General features: G+C 38.0%; 1 protein-coding gene across 1 annotated transcript in view; it reads left to right on the plus strand.

The window, feature by feature from the left end:
• The window catches only part of LOC126372669 (BAI1-associated protein 3), a 76,406-nt gene that overhangs the window by 20,284 nt on the left and 39,807 nt on the right, over positions 1-16,315 (plus strand). The window contains exons 5-7 of the mRNA XM_050018518.1: positions 3,007-3,226; positions 8,065-8,290; positions 12,358-12,536. Coding sequence (XP_049874475.1) covers positions 3,007-3,226; positions 8,065-8,290; positions 12,358-12,536 — 625 coding nt within the window. The remainder of the gene's footprint in view (positions 1-3,006; positions 3,227-8,064; positions 8,291-12,357; positions 12,537-16,315) is intronic.

Below are 16,315 nucleotides of genomic sequence, written 5' to 3' on the forward strand. Positions count from 1 at the left end.
TTGAGTATGGAAATACTTCTCGATCTTGAAAAACTGCTCCGCATCAGGAGACACCCTACGGCCTGGTGAAACTATCGCACGTGGAACTTTTTATTTTTCACGATACCTATTTAAATATTGGTCAAATTTATGTGCCGGTGAAAAAAAATCAAAATGGCGGAAAAACAAGATGGCCGCCATACAAAATTTTCGTTTTTCCAGAAAATGCCTCGGGGATAAAAATGAAGTATAGGACGTGTGATCGGAACGTCATGTCGAGTATGAAAATACTGCTGGATCTTCGAAAACTGCTCCGCATCAGGGAGACACCCCCACGGCCTGGCGAAACTATCGCATCCTGACCTATTTTGTTTTCACGAAACCTATTTAATTCTTGGTCAAATTCTATCGTAGTTGAAAAAAAATCAAAATGGCGGGAAAAAAAGATGGCCGCCATACAAAATTTTCGATTTTCCCGAAAATGCCTCGGGGGTAAAAATGATGTATGAAGAATGTGAACGAAACATCATGTTGAGTATGGAAATACTTTTCGATCTTCGAAAGCTGCTCCGCATCAGGGAGACACCCTACAGCCTGGCGAAACTATCGCACATGGAACTTTTTTGTTTTCACGAAGCCTATTAAAGTCTTGGTCAAATTTTATCGCCAGTGAAAAAAAAACAAAATGGCCGAAAAACAAGATGGCCGCCATACAAATTTTTGTTTTTCCAGAAAATGTCTCAGAGGTAAAAATGATGTATTGGGGTGTGATCGGAACGTCATCTTGGAAAACTGCTCCGCATCAGGGAGACACCCTACGGCCTGGCAAAACTATAGCACCTAGAACTTTTTTGATTTCACGAAAACAAGATGGCCGCCATACAAAGCTTCGAACTAATACCGGACACGCGAGCAGCTTGCTGCGAGCGAACCACGCGAAATCTAGTTTTTATATAGGTTTTATACCTTTTGATAATTGTATACAATCTCCTTAGTTTTTAAGAACTTATGTTTTATTCTTCTTTTACGGTGAGATTGTCTTTTGTCTTTTTTCCTTTGTTTTATCTTCCAATTTTCGCTGTCTCCAAGATCGGTCGTTGAGTTTTTAAGTTTATTTTATTTTTGCTTTTCTTTTATATATTTCCTTTTTCCTTGTATGTATTTTTAGTAAAAGTGATATTCCTTAGTTTTTCTTTTATTTCCGCGCACCCGCTGCCGAACAGTTACACTTAGAATCAAATTACCTCGCTCCCGCTAACTCTTACCCACACATTTCTGAACAATTTTCAAGTAACCAGACAAAGCTCTTTCTTTAATCTACTGAGAAAGTTCCCTTTTAATCTCACCCCTTTGTTGCAAACAAGCAAATTGAATAGAAATCTTTATGAACTCGTACATAATCTTAATGGCCTGGGAGCATGCGAAGTCCTCCGGTGCGCGCACATTTCTTCACGTCAGACCCTTCTCGTTACCGAGTTCATCTTGAATAAAACGTATTACGTTCTTACGTCTGAAGGATTGGGTCACGTGTTTCTTGCGACTTTTGCAATATCCTTTTACACCATGCATTTGCGATTATTGTACCTTGGCCTTGATTTGATTAATTGTTAACTGTAAATTGATCGCAATTGCTTACATTTGATTAATTGTAAACAGTAATCAGTGTTCGTGTAAATTTAATTATAATTATACCTAAATTGTGTCGGAAGTCGAGTTTTACTTTGGATCATTCAGCCAATGAAGGTTATAGTACTGTAGTATTAATTGTCATATTTAAAAATTCTAGATTAAATAAACTAAATTCATGTTTTTTGGGGTAAGTATCAGATAATATTTTGAATTTATCAGAAAATAAATTTAAAGCTTATGTGAAGCTTACTTCATTTAAAAAAGCTTATTATATAAGTAATGATTACCTAAATGATAAATAAATCAATATATTAAATGTGTTTCTCTAGTTATTAAATAAATTGTAATTTATACCTACATTGATTTAAAAGACGTGTTGCTGTTGCATTTTCTTGTCATTTCTTCTCCTCAGCCAATAACACTTTGCGAAATGACGTAGATTCAAAAATGTTAAATTGACCTTCAACAATTCAGTTGATTCTGATTTCTGATTACAGATAATAATAATGCCTTGTACGTGTAACATGTCGGGATCGTGGAAAGTCGATAACAATGTAATTATGTTTACAAACTACCTGTTATTTATTATATACGCTTGTGTTATTAACGGTAGTCAATAATTTCATGTTTCTGACATTGATTATATCGGTTTACTCATTTTTCTTTTTAGTTGTAGTAAAACCGATAATGTATTGATAACAGAAACTCGTTTGCACGTAGCCTTTGCTTTTTGGTTGACTGCCGATACTAATATGTTGTAATAAGTTCGCCGTACTTATCTACTAGGTACGGTCACGTCACGAGCACTTTGGTACCATGTCACATTAACTTTTTTGACAAATGGAACTATAAGTCTCACTAAATATCAATTATGTTAGTGCGACAGAGTCCTAAAGTGGGTACATTATATTTCTCATGACTGTACAGGCTCTTCCACAATCTACCGAAGTTTAAATTATGTTATTAAACAGCGGGTGGCCATAGAACGTCCACATGTTTACTTTACCGACAAATTACTAGGCTTTCCAGACTTTACAAAACATTTAACTCATTGTTAAAAAAAGATTGCTCGAAGAAGCGTAGGTTCTTAATTCGTCATACGATGAATGTACCTCTGACTACACCAATTGGAAATAAAGTCGTGAGATTATCCGTCCATCTCTACAGCGTTATCCTGTTTTCATATGGCTCGCTTACCTAATCTCAAGACTTGATAGGTCCGGTTTTTTACAGAAGCGACTGCCTGTCTGTTCTTCTAACCCGCGACAGGAAAACCAGCCTAATAAAAGTGATATAATGCTGAGATGTTGTTTATCAACATTTTTGACGACAAAAATAAGTTACAATACCTTAACTGAGTGTGGAGTAGCGCAATTAATATAGTACTTTTATTCTCAGGTGCTGTACTGTATCGAGAACGCAGTAGGCGCTCCAGCCCCAGACGGTCAGTACGCGGCGTACAAGGAAGAAGTAATTGAGTACGCACGTCGTGCGTTCCGCGTGCCGCCGGACACGCACGCTCGTGCCGTGCACGCCGCGGGCAGCGAGCGCCCGCCTACGGTCGTGCTCGGTGTCGCTGTGCTCGAAGCTGACGGACTCGAGGCCAAAGATGCTAATGGTTAGTTTTTAATTTTTATTTAAATAAACCAATACTAAGTTGAGCTTACACGAAACAAATTAAAAAGAAGGCAAACGTCGTGTCTTGTAAGGAAGTCAAAGGATGGAGAATGCTACATCGACAAGAGCGTTGCTCTTTAGTTAATGATGATGATTTATATAAAGTATTAAAATATGAAGATACATTGTTATCTTCAATTTAAACTACTATGAAATAAAATATAGAATATTTATCTAAAATATCACATAGCAACTCGTATTTTAAATTACTAACGGTAGTATAAAGTTTGAAGTATGTTTGTCGATTGTACCTAAAAAGCACATGTAGTCCATCAAATACTTGTAAGACGAGTAAAAGGCTTTATCATAGTTAGCGAACTTGATAAGCTTGAACGGCTTGAATGTTGTATAAATAGTAATTTCCTTGCTCGCCGCGGAAAGTGTTGCGCGGAAGTTGACGGACTCGAGGCCAAAAGATGCTATGGTTAGTGAATATTTATCATTACTTACTAAGTGGGTATAGTTCAACGGTTAATTTAAGATATCAACGGTAACACTAACAGTACTTTAATGCCGGTTTTCATCAACAAATTTTAGGCAGCAATGAGATTTTCAACGAAGGATTAATTTTCGCTAATGTTTGTGTCTTTATAGACTTAGGGAACTCCTTAATCCACGTTTCTTACATGAAGAATATTGGTGATAACGGGCATTAGTTCATCTAAAATTTGTAAGTAGAGAAGACTATCTTTATTAGGTATCTATTATAGACTGGCTACCTTTGTATAAATATGAGATATATACCTATACAGTAAATATCATTACTTACTAGAAAGCATTGTTGCATAAACGACCCGTGGTAGCTTGCAAGTGACTGCCTGTAATCGCTTTTCAAGCTTACCAGAGACTAAAGTGGTTAACGGTCTCTAAACTGTTGTGTAGTATCGACGTCAATAGCTACGATATTGTGCTCCTTCACTAATAAATATGGCTTAGTAAGTAGCGTCACGTGCCGGAGAAACTACTCACTCAATATAATAATACATGGCGTTAAAATAGAAATTGTGTTTGCTTAATAAATCTCCTAAACTCGTAATTTTTTTGTCACTTTCAAAAGACGATTATAAAGTGATCTCGAGTATAAATATTTCCTTTTGTTCGTAAATAGACAATGTTTAGATTTTATTCTAACAAAAAGCAGCAGCAACAGATATTATCGTTGAGTAATTTGTTTCTACTTTGAAAAGCTTTCGTTTTATTTTTCTCCGATTGCTTTGGTATAAAAAATCCGATTTCTGCCCACTTTTATTTAATGAAAGACTTCGCCGGAATATTATATGAGTAATCTTTACAAAGTTTTCCACTCGGCGGCGCGTCGGCCTCGGTTGCGAAAATCAGCTAAGCGTGGCTGGGCGCGCCCACTCGGTGTCCTAGTGGGACCTTCGCTCGCAAACTGTCTATTTTTATGCCCTTTATGTTCATAAATAATGATGTCATCTTGAATAAATTTCCCAAATAAAACCCCACTTAAAATACACTCTGAATGACACTGTTGATTCAGTTTAAATCTTTGACGTCGCATGAGATCAAGGCACCAATTACAAAGTGAATTTTTATTTCTCAAATAAGTTATTCAACAGGCTCATTATTTAAATGCAGGATTTTATGTCAAATCAGAGGTAATCATTCTTATCCTACTAATGTAATAAACGCGAAAGTTTGTGAGGATGTGTGGACGTCAGGATATTTGTTACTTATTAACGCAAAAACTACTTACTGAATGAATTTTAATGAAAATTCATAATAACGCTTCAGTGATGGTAAGCAGTTGGTTCCGGCTATAGTATGTCGTTACATGAGACATGTGAGAGGGCCAGTGGCGGCTCAATAATAACCCTGACACCTGACACCTGGGTTGATGAGGTCGGACATTGTTTAACAACGCACACGAGAGAAGAACTAATATATGAAGATATTGCGTATACCAGCCTAAATATAATGATAAGTACAAAATGTAACAACGCTCGTATAATAATGTGACGGCGAAGTTTTTAATGTTTTTAGAAAGCAGCGTGATCTTAGCATGGTTTTTTTTTGACATGACTTATTGTAGATTTGTCGCAAATGGTATTATCTACTTTGACGGACTTAGAATGGGTGTAACGCGCCGTATTGTATTGAATTACTCGCAGTCGTAGCAGGGAATGAGTAGCGACTACTATCGTCATACACGTATATAAGAATACACTATGAAGGCAAAGAACTATGCCGCGCTGTACATTAGATAAAGAAAAGAAAGCATTTTAATTTTCCTTTTAGATTTAATAGCCTACAAGATATCACTGCTAAATGCCTTCTTTATTATTATTAGACGTAAAAAGTGATGTTAATGCTAGAGTGTAAAGGTCTAGAGAGTAAAGGCAAAGATTATATGTTTCATCTGCCTGCAGACATGTCGGAAATCTGACGTAAAATGGAAAGGGATTTTGTATAATGTTCGCAGCAAAAGCCACACAAATACAGCTATTCTACCTGCATGATTGCTTTTGATGTCCGCTCTGACAGAATAATAGCCACCGGGAAATATATGGCGGATTCCTCGCAAAATCCCGTGCATTCTGCATCCACATCGACAGCGCCTCTCCGACACGGCCCGTGTTCCGAATCTGCAAATTTAAACAGAATAAATGGAAAGTTAAAATCAATTTTCTGTTCAGTAACTTTGTTTCGACAGGTTTAGAAATGTTGTAAAGTTTTGAGCAGTATTCAATTTAGTCTCGAGTTGTTTTACCAAAACATACGCTTGGTGAGTAGCGTAATGAAATAATGGGTTTGTTTTGTATATTTCTACATCTGTGCGAGTAAATAGACTGCTGTGTATAGTTCACGAGTGTTTAACTTGTTTCTAATAATGTTGACATGTTATTGAGCTCTTCTTGGTATTTGATACGCTCACTCAATTACTCGATGATTAGGTGTTAAATTAAGTAAGTAATAGACGTTAATAACGTAGAAATATTTAATGGTTCTTGGTATTTACTTTTTAGTGATGGAACTCACTTCGGATGGTTTAGTACTAATACATACGGGCGTCTTAAAATTAAAATATGACTTGCAGTTTTAAATCTTCATACCTATGTTCCTTGTTCATAATGAAACTTTCGTGGAAGGATTTTCGAAGTATTTGAACAGGTGAAGGTTCTTTAATAATCCGTATAGTGATGGAGTGATAGATAATGCTCTATACATCGCCCGATCTGTGCCCAGTAGTGATACGTATAAGGCTGTTTTTCTTTATAATAATCGGTTCTGATTTTCGTTGAAAACGCCTCCTTCACTTTGCCGAATTGTAATAGTACAGCATTGTATAACATGACACGTCTTTGTCTAGGGTCTAGACTTCGGGAACATTGAGCAAGTACGTCTGGGAGTCCCGATAACATTATTATAGGTAATACAGACGCTCCCGGTGGATATTTGAGTCACGTCCCTATATTGATAGCCGATGACGTATACGGGGTGTTAGTGACATCGTACCCAATACCACATTATATTAACTCAGAATAATGAGCTGAATCATCCTCTCATTTTTCGTTACGTGTCACTTACACCCCATACAAGTACGTACAGGTAACCATACAAGTACGAATGAGTGCTAGTGACACCGCCATAACGGATATTAAAGGGGATGAATCAGACCATGATTCTGATATGATATCATGTGGAATTTCCTGTCGGAAAATTCATGGAAATTTTAGTAAGTACTTTTTTAAATTATTGTCAGTTCCATGACGGAAAAGTCCACTAGATATCAACTCAGAATCATGGTCGGATTTATCGCTCAAAGTTTTCCTTACGTTGTCACTGACACCTGTATATCACTATACAATAAAATACCGACTATGGTGACTGAGTTTGATGCTCTCTTCTTTTATCGTGTGGGTTGTGAGGTGGAGTACCAACCACATAAACCCTGGTGGCAGGGTTACTATTGAGCCGCCAAAGGCCCCTGATATGGCTCATATTGATGCTATAGATGCACAATACAAAACTAGCAATATAGCAATTAGCAACATTATATGTATAGCTTTATACAATTTAGCAACACATGATAGGAACGGAAAAGCCAAACATCGTCGGGAAACTTTTGCTGATAATGGCGTCCATCTCGCACGCCATTCACTACAACCAACTGACAAAATTATCTTAATAAGAAAGCGTGCCCAGCTCTATAATTTTCATTATTTGACTTAAATTATTTTAACTTTATTATCATTAAAAGTTTTAATATTAACTTAAATTTATTGAATATGGTATTTAACAGCGAAATGCTGACAAGCGCCTGCATAAAGGACTTCGGTAATTATTAATTTAATATTACACACATATATAAACATACGCCTATTTCACACCGGGTAAGCAGAGACTATGGAATTTAATATTATGTTGAGAAAAACTATATTCTCTCTCTAATCATAAAATTTCATCCCATCGAGACTCACCGTTGAGGCTCGAAGATGAGATTGTTCCTGATTTCTTTACAAGCGTTCCAATACGACAGTAAAAAAGTTTCATACGTCTACGTCTACTACTATGCCTGGAGAAACTATTCCAAGGTGGGATTCAGGTTATTGCGAGGTTCATGACAATCATATAGTAGGTATATGTAGTTCCGCGTTCATTCTACTACTATACTATACAAATATTCCATCTAAAACGGTCACTACTAAGTTACCTAAGTTACGTATTTTGCTCCACTTTAAACCGCACCCGTCAGGTGAGATTGAGTTGAAAGTCGAGTAGACAACATTACTAAACTATAATTGTAATATTTATTAGGATTCAGTGACCCGTACTGCATGTTGGGCATCCAGCCGGCATCGCTGCCGGCATCCCCGCGGGCCTCCGAGGACGAGGGTCGCAAGCACGGGTTCCGGCTCAGCTTCAAGCGCCGTGACGGGCGACAGCAGCGCGACAGCCTCGGCCGCCTCCCCGCGCGATATATCCGCGCGACAAGCGTCCGACCACACACACTCTCACCGAAATGGAACGAGACTTTCAAATTGTAAGTAACCCTTCACCCTACACAGGTAGATTGATTCTGGACGTGAAAGTCGCTAGCGTGGTTTCTGTGCTTGAAGCGCCCCGACGGATAATACCCATAATACCTCTGTTGCTTACCGCACGACTACACACTCTCACCGAAGTCGTTCGCTTTGGTAGATTTACTGTCCCCAAAATGAAATTTATTATTATAACCTAGATACCCGACTATAGGATATTTGTCGAAGCATTTTTATTTAAAAAGGCTGTTAAATCTTCGATTTGATGTTTAAGTATATATACAAGCGGCTTGGATATGATATGTGTACCTATTGGATTCGATGATAATAGTCATAAGGGACGTCTGTCTAGTCACGGTATAGCTACGCGTGTCGTATTTGCGGTTACACATACACTCCCAAATTGGTTTTTCATAGTCCGTAACTTGGATACTGAAGGAGTGGTTATTCGGCTAGGTAGCGATATAATAACAAAAAAGAATAACTGTTTATTTTTAAAAAGACACAAAATCTGTCAAATCGGAACGCCGCAAAACCACGAAATGAAAATCGAAATAATCTGACTCGGACGGGACTTGAACCCGCAGTTCTTGTCAATCCGGGACGAGCATATTAACCATTACACCACCGAGTCCTGCGATCCTGTCCATGTGAAACAACAACAAAACACACAAAACAGGTCTCTCGGTTCAAAATTTTGGTGAAAAAAATTTGAAAACTAGATTGAGAATATGTAGAAATCAGGTTAGCCTATAATTGCAAAAGGAAAACGTTCTTTGAAAATCTTTATAATGTTATGATCGTTTCAATAAGGAAAAATTATGTGTAAATTATTAATTGAGTAAAAAGTGCCGGCAACCTACAGCGCCCTTTCACGTTCAATGTTAATGAAAATTTAAGCGATAACAATTTTGTAAGTAAAGTATTAAATGGATTTTAAAGTACCTACTTACATTTTAAGATAATAAATTCACACCAAAGTTTTGCATTATTTTAAACTAGCTATTGCCCGCGGCTTTCCTCGCGTTAAATTAGGGGTAACACGGTTCCACTTTCTTAATACCAACGTTTAGCTTCCTACCTTGAAAACTGCGAAAAGTCCCATATAACAAATTATGCAAGATTTTTTTGTTAGTCACATTTAGTCAGCATACCAATTTTTAGCTTTATATATCTTGAAAATTGCGGAATACTCCATACAAACTTCATTTCAACCATTTTAAGGAAATGGGGGGTTAGAAAGAGACCAAAAGCAGCCTACTCGTATGTTACTCTCCATCCCTTCAACTACGTCCAGTTAAAAAATCACGTCAATTCGTCGGTCCGTTTTGCCGTGAAAAATGGACAAACAAACAGACAGACACACACTTTCGCATTTATAATATTAGTATGGACGACCATATACATTTTTGATGTTAATAATATGTTTGCCTGGACATACAAAATTATATTAAGTACATACAAAACATGCGAGAATACTGATTGGGAAATTGAGTAGGGCCAATTTCGGCATTAGAGAATCAGTAGAATATTAGGAAGAGCAACAACTTTTCAGCCAATATTTACATAAAATATCTCCATCTATCTCCAACGACAGGATCTCTAAATTGAATCTTACGCCGCCATCGCGCCATGAGGAGTATGTATACGCAGCGTAGATGATTTACAATTCTGTTCCTAACCCACTCAACACACGAAACAAAGAATTTATCTTTCAAATAACAAATAAATATTGAACTAAATTCTGAGTCAAGAGATTGCATACTTTATAAGCGCGCGGATAAAGGGAGCCCTCGGAAAATGGAAAACTTCACGAGACTAGATGTCATCGCCTAAGGATATTTGAAACTTGTTGTATTTTGCGGAGCGAGGAAACTTTGTCAGCTGGGTACATGTTGGCCTCTAGTTAGTTACCGTCCTAGTGTACCGTAATACAATAATGTCGAGGATAACAAGCGTGTAACTTTCTATTGTACTACACTTTATTCTTTGGACATTGAAGCGGAATGGACTAGATATCGATCTTAATTTGGAAGCTCAACACTACCTATTTAGGCTGACCAACTGAAAAAAATGGTCGAATTTTATATAGTACGTCTATCAGATGGCCTATAGGCTTCTTTATTTTTTTTTACTAGCCTTGATTTTCCCACTGCTGTGCAAAGGCCTCCCCTCTCATTTTCTACGTCTTCCTGTCCTGAGCGATCTCTCTCCAGTCCGTCTCAAACGCATCCAGGTCGCTTTTCCATCGCTTCCTGGGTCTGCCTCTGCCTCTGCGTCCAAGAGGTGTTCATTCCGTGATAGCTTTTGCCCACCTATCATGTTGCATTCTGAAAACATGACCGGCCCACTCCTAAAAAAATCTGAAAATTTTACCATACATGAACGTTTATTGACATTCTTCTGCATACAATCAAAACCTAGTAAAATACAGATTACATACAACTTTTACTCGACACGCCGTCGAATCTATGGTCTTTACTCGTATTGATTGATTATTTATGTTTGACTAATTAGTTATGGTCTGACCTTGATATAGCGAATACGTTCCCCGTATTGATGTATGCTTTGATGAAGAGTTTAATCTGTCTATAGGTTTATGAGACACCGTTTTTTGATTGTAAAATGTTTATTATTACTTTGAATAAATAAAAAAAAAAGAGAGACTTAAGCCTGGTAATGGGATGGTAAAGGCTGCGGGTTACCATAGTGGGTAGTAACGTTTGATGAGCGGTTCAATAAACTCGATATTTTTCTTCCGAAGGCAAGACCAGTTACACGTAACAAGCTAGGACAAATAAATAACGACTGTGTACACCAGTGGCTTACAACAGCGTAGCTCATCTTATACTAAACGGCTTCTATCTCATTATCAAACTGTCATTATGTATATTAGACAAGTCCAGTGGAAATTAAATGCAAATTGGTTCAAATAGGCTAATAATAACGTAATTAAGAAACGCTGTATTCAGGAAGCGGGATTTTTGGGTTTCGGTCGTCGAAGCAAGGAGGCACTTTCCAGGCTACGTTTACCAAAAACAATATCCCGATTATCCCGATCCCGTTACCACCGCTCTAAATATATTAAATGAGGTTGCCAAGGAAATAGACCTGTTCAATTGTTCATTGGCGAAGTTCGCAGAGGCTATAATTAAAATTGTATGTGATAATAGGTAACATATTTGATAAGTTTAGTATCTAGGTATATAAGTATAATATTGTAAATATTGAAATAATAATTTAAGTTTATATTAAAGTATGTGTCTAAGTTACCGCCTTGGGCATATGCCTGTATGGTAACTTATAGTTGTAATTATTAGATAAATAAATAAATAAATAAATATAGATGACGTTGTACAGCTTTAACGTGATAATTACCTATTTTCTCATTACTCGGGTATTTATATAATTGTTCCAAAATACAATGTACAGTCAAGAGCAATAAAATGTACCCACTTTAGGACTCTGTCGCACTAACATATTTGACATTTAGTGAGACTTACAGTTCAATTTGTCAAAAAAGTTAATGTGACATGGTACCAAAGTGTATACATACCTATTAATGCTCGTGACCGTACTGGCACAAGCAAAAAAATCAAAATAATTGTTGCTTGATCACATTATGTATAGAATATTTTTCGTTGCTACCTATATTATTATTATTTATCATGTGTTATGTCTGATTGTTGAAATTCTAGTTCTGTGCAATAAAGTATATTTGATTTGATTTGATTATTTCTCTTTATTTTGATCAGAATAATAATGGGTGGAAGATGTGTTGTGCTTGTGTATAGGTAATATAATAACAAGGGTCATCATTTATACCCAAAAACAAAGGTACAAGATGCATATGTCTGTTATCCATGAAATGAGAAGGTTAAACGAAGGAAATTATGTACAGCGCCACCTATATTGTTTTTGAGGAATGTAGCCTAGAGAGACCCTCAATGACAGCGTAAAAATTACGCTGGTGGCGTGTTCTCGGTTCTGATTTATGGCCCGTGCGTGGGCCTGTGTTGCTATTTGTCTTGTCATAGATGCTTTTTGACCCGTGGTACATGTGTCTCAGCGACATCGACGATATATCGTCGGATGTGCTGCACCTAGACATCTGGGACCACGACGACGAGAGCTCGGTGCTGGACGCGGTGTCGCGGCTCAACGAGGTGCGCGGCGTGCGCGGCCTCGGACGATTCTTCAAGCAGGTGTGCCAGAGCGCAAGACAGGGCAGCCAGGATGACTTCCTCGGTGAGTTTCTAACAAAATAACAACTTTTTCATAGTAAACTATTTTTAACGGGTCGATACGCGATAAAGTGCGCCAGTGAATCTTTAAAAGTGGTCGTCGACGTGAACTGCGATTATTACGAGATTCTTTTATTATGTATTATACACATTATAGACAGTTTTTTTTTAATAATACGGGGTGGGTTTATCTTTAAAAGAGATCTATCTCTTCTGCCTAACCCCACGTGGCAAGTGCTTTAGATCGTCCCTGAAAGTACCCCATTTCTGTCTTTCCCTGGGTTTTGGTCTATCCAGGTATTTTTTTCTTAAAAGTTTCAGTAATATTAAGCTCCTATGTCAAATATTGGGAAGAAGCTGCAGTAGCAGAAATGTTCGTTAAGTATGTAAAAAATTACGATTCAAAGTGTAACTACGTTACCTACTGAATATAAATATTGAATTTGTATTACACACAGTGGCGATAAAACGAATGAACATGTCGCGGTCGCAGCACTTTACATAAAACGTTGAACATTTCAGTATAAAATGATCAAACCATGAAGGTGACCGGCTGTCACTATCACTAATGAAATAATAAGGTTAAAAGGCAAAAGCTTTTACATCAAGTCGCAGCCATAAAAATCACGTAGATTGGTATCTACGTTAAAATCTAGGTTGCAGACACATAATCGATAAGTAATTATGAACTTTCCTAGCTGGATACCTGAGTATATCAACTCATGCATGTGCATACGACAGGTGGCCCGCCTCATTTGTAATTCTCTTACCCTCTCATTGTAAACTGAACAAATTGCTAGTCACTTCTTATGAAATAACTATGTATTTTCCTCAAGGCTCTGTTGCATTTTCGATTAAACATTAATAAGCTGACTGAATCGATTTGGCCTGTCCTCAAGCCTCGTGGGTGGGTTGTGACTCAATATCGGTATTTTACATGTTTACATGTGTATGTAACAGGTATTATGTAATGAAGAACAAAAACAAAAAATGTGTTCCCCGTGGCATTATTGTCGCTTTGTCTCTAGCACGAGAGACTAGGTTATAAGCGGTGGAAGTAACCAAAAGTTTTCTTCTTAGGCCTTATAGATTTTATCACCATATTATGTAATACGCATCGTTGTCAACGTAGCATCACGCCCCGAAGGGGCAGACAGAAGTGTATAGTATAGTCTATATCTTCTATACAAGCGGCCTGTGGGCTACTTTCATGCAGAAACCATACAGCGCGCTGCGCGTTCAATATAACAACGCGTTCAGGGTACTGATGGGGCTGCCGCGGCGTTCAAGCGCGTCAGGGATGTTCGTTGAGGCGCGGGTCGACTGCTTCTACACCACAATGCGTAAACGATGCACATCACTGACTCGTAGGATCCGCGCCAGCCCCAACAGTATCCTGAGCATGATTGTAAGTAGGCTGGACTGTCCGTACATGACTCATTGCTCCATGAGTCACTTTCCATTCCAGTCTATCAAAGGCCAATTCATTGACTTCCCTATAAGACACGACGTTAACCTTTTCTTTAATCTGTTCCATGTAAACTCTTCTTAGTCTTCCCCAATTTAATGTCAATATACGATCCAAACTTAAATTATAATTTATAAAGGCAAATTCAATGATTTAGACATCGAGCTGGGATTCAAACCCGTGACGCTACGATGTAAGTCGTTGTATGTGGATGGGCATCAATCAAATCAAATCAATTTATTTGCGAGAACACAACATTACATACTTAATACCGTCGATCTCCTAATATTTTCGATCACTCAATGCGAATTCGTACGTTTACAACAGTGCTTTCATTCGATTGTTTCCTAAATATCGGTCGGAGTGCACAGAGGTATGTTCACGAAAATGTTAAGGACGGGGACGGAACAAAAGCGGGTTTGTTTTGTTGTCGAGAGCAAGCGCTTCGTTGCGAGCATTGTACGCGGCTCCCTAGGGCACCCTAGGGCCACACGCGATCAACTTGCCACTCTCATACGTTGGTCGACAACCGGGGCAGGTGCTTCTGACAAATGGCAAATGGAAATGTCAAGATCATGTTTCGTAATGTTGCGTTGTCATTGTCATCCCTTTGAATGTACTTAAGGGGGTGTGTGAATGTTACCAAGTACGTATTTTTGATGTTTGGTAACATTGATTTTACAACGCAAAGTTTTATGTTTACAAGTGTAGATATAATATTACAATGACAGAAATTTACTTGACTCACTTTTGTTCAATGACAAAATAAATAAACACACCTAAATAGAGTATGCAAATAATGTAGCCTTCAGAAATATTTAAATTTCCCTTCCATTGATCCCATAAACATAACAATTAGGTACCGAGTGTTTTCATTGAAACATTCTGTTTGCTTTAATGTGAGTTCATAAGCTCAGGAAAGTTGTGTGTCACAACCACATTACGTAATTTATCTATTAACGCTGGAGTGTTTGTGAGATATGAGTACTTACGAGTATCTATGTGGATTATTTGGTGTTTGTTGACTGCCGAGCTGAAACTTTCCCAGCAAAGGCTCAGCGAGGTAGAGTTCAACGGAGTTTTAGTTACTGTGGCTGTCAGCGGCGGTGTTAGTCAAATCAAAGATTCAATTTTCACTCGCATGTTAACGCAGAACGATATTTAATTTTGATACAAAATCCCACCGACATAAAGTCCACAGTAGATTGGCTTGCACACGCAGATCGTCTGTGTTTCACCCGATAGGTGATACGTGTCGGAGTGCCGGGCTTGTTTAATGTTGTAGTTTGTAAACATTCACTCACATACGAGTAGCTCATCGATTTCCTGAAATCCGATAGTAGAAAATCCGATTGAACTGGGCTATTTGTAACTAACTTTATATGAAACAATGACATCGAAAAGTCGGATTTAAAAGGGATCATTGTGTCAAAGCCGCGACATCAGCCTTCGGAGCATCCGCTACAGGACTCTTAAATCCCTTCCGCTGAAAATAATCCATGTAAGCCTTTTTACGGCACTGTCACTCTGAATTCACAGCGGGTGATATCATAAAATGTGAGTTCGCGTCGAAAAATTGGATGTAACAAGATTGATGGACGAAAGCGCAAATTCAATATTTATTTAGAAGCCGCGTCAGCGGTATGTATATTTGATTTTATGCGAAGTGGAAATGATTCAGCGACGCACCGACGACGTGGGGCACGAATCCACGCACCTGGGAAATATACGGCTCACGGATACATGATTGCGCACCAAGCTGTGAATGCAAGCGTCGATATTGCGAAATTCCTCCGGGAAGTCTGTGTATATTACGAAACCCAATTAAATTTTAATACAAATTAAAATGAATACAGGCACGTAGTTGTACAACACGTTATATGTTTTATTATATCTTCCTGAGCTTTTTACAAGCACTTACTCGCACGAAGTGCAGTGCCGTGTAGAGGTAATCCGATAAGCCGCGACGTACGGTAGTAACCGGGAATACTATAAACTCCACTTCTACTCCAAGTAGTCTACTCCAAGCCTTAATTAGTATCTGTTCTACGAAAACATCACACGCAAGCCGTCAAAAATAGGTTTACCCTCGATGCCCTACACGTGACCCCTAGAGGTCAAACGGCACATTTGTTAGTAAGCGTGAAACTGTAGACCACATAATCACTTACTCTCAATAATCGGGTATTGTGGCCAATGCAAACGCTACTTGTAATAAATAAAAATATTTTTAGATGTCCATTACAAAACTGCCTCGTTTCTATATAAAGATTACCTTTCTTTTTCTCATTATATTTCAATATAAGTTTTTCTTT

The sequence above is a fragment of the Pectinophora gossypiella genome, chromosome 14 (assembly GCF_024362695.1).
Source record: "Pectinophora gossypiella chromosome 14, ilPecGoss1.1, whole genome shotgun sequence".
Classification (NCBI taxonomy): domain Eukaryota; kingdom Metazoa; phylum Arthropoda; class Insecta; order Lepidoptera; family Gelechiidae; genus Pectinophora; species Pectinophora gossypiella.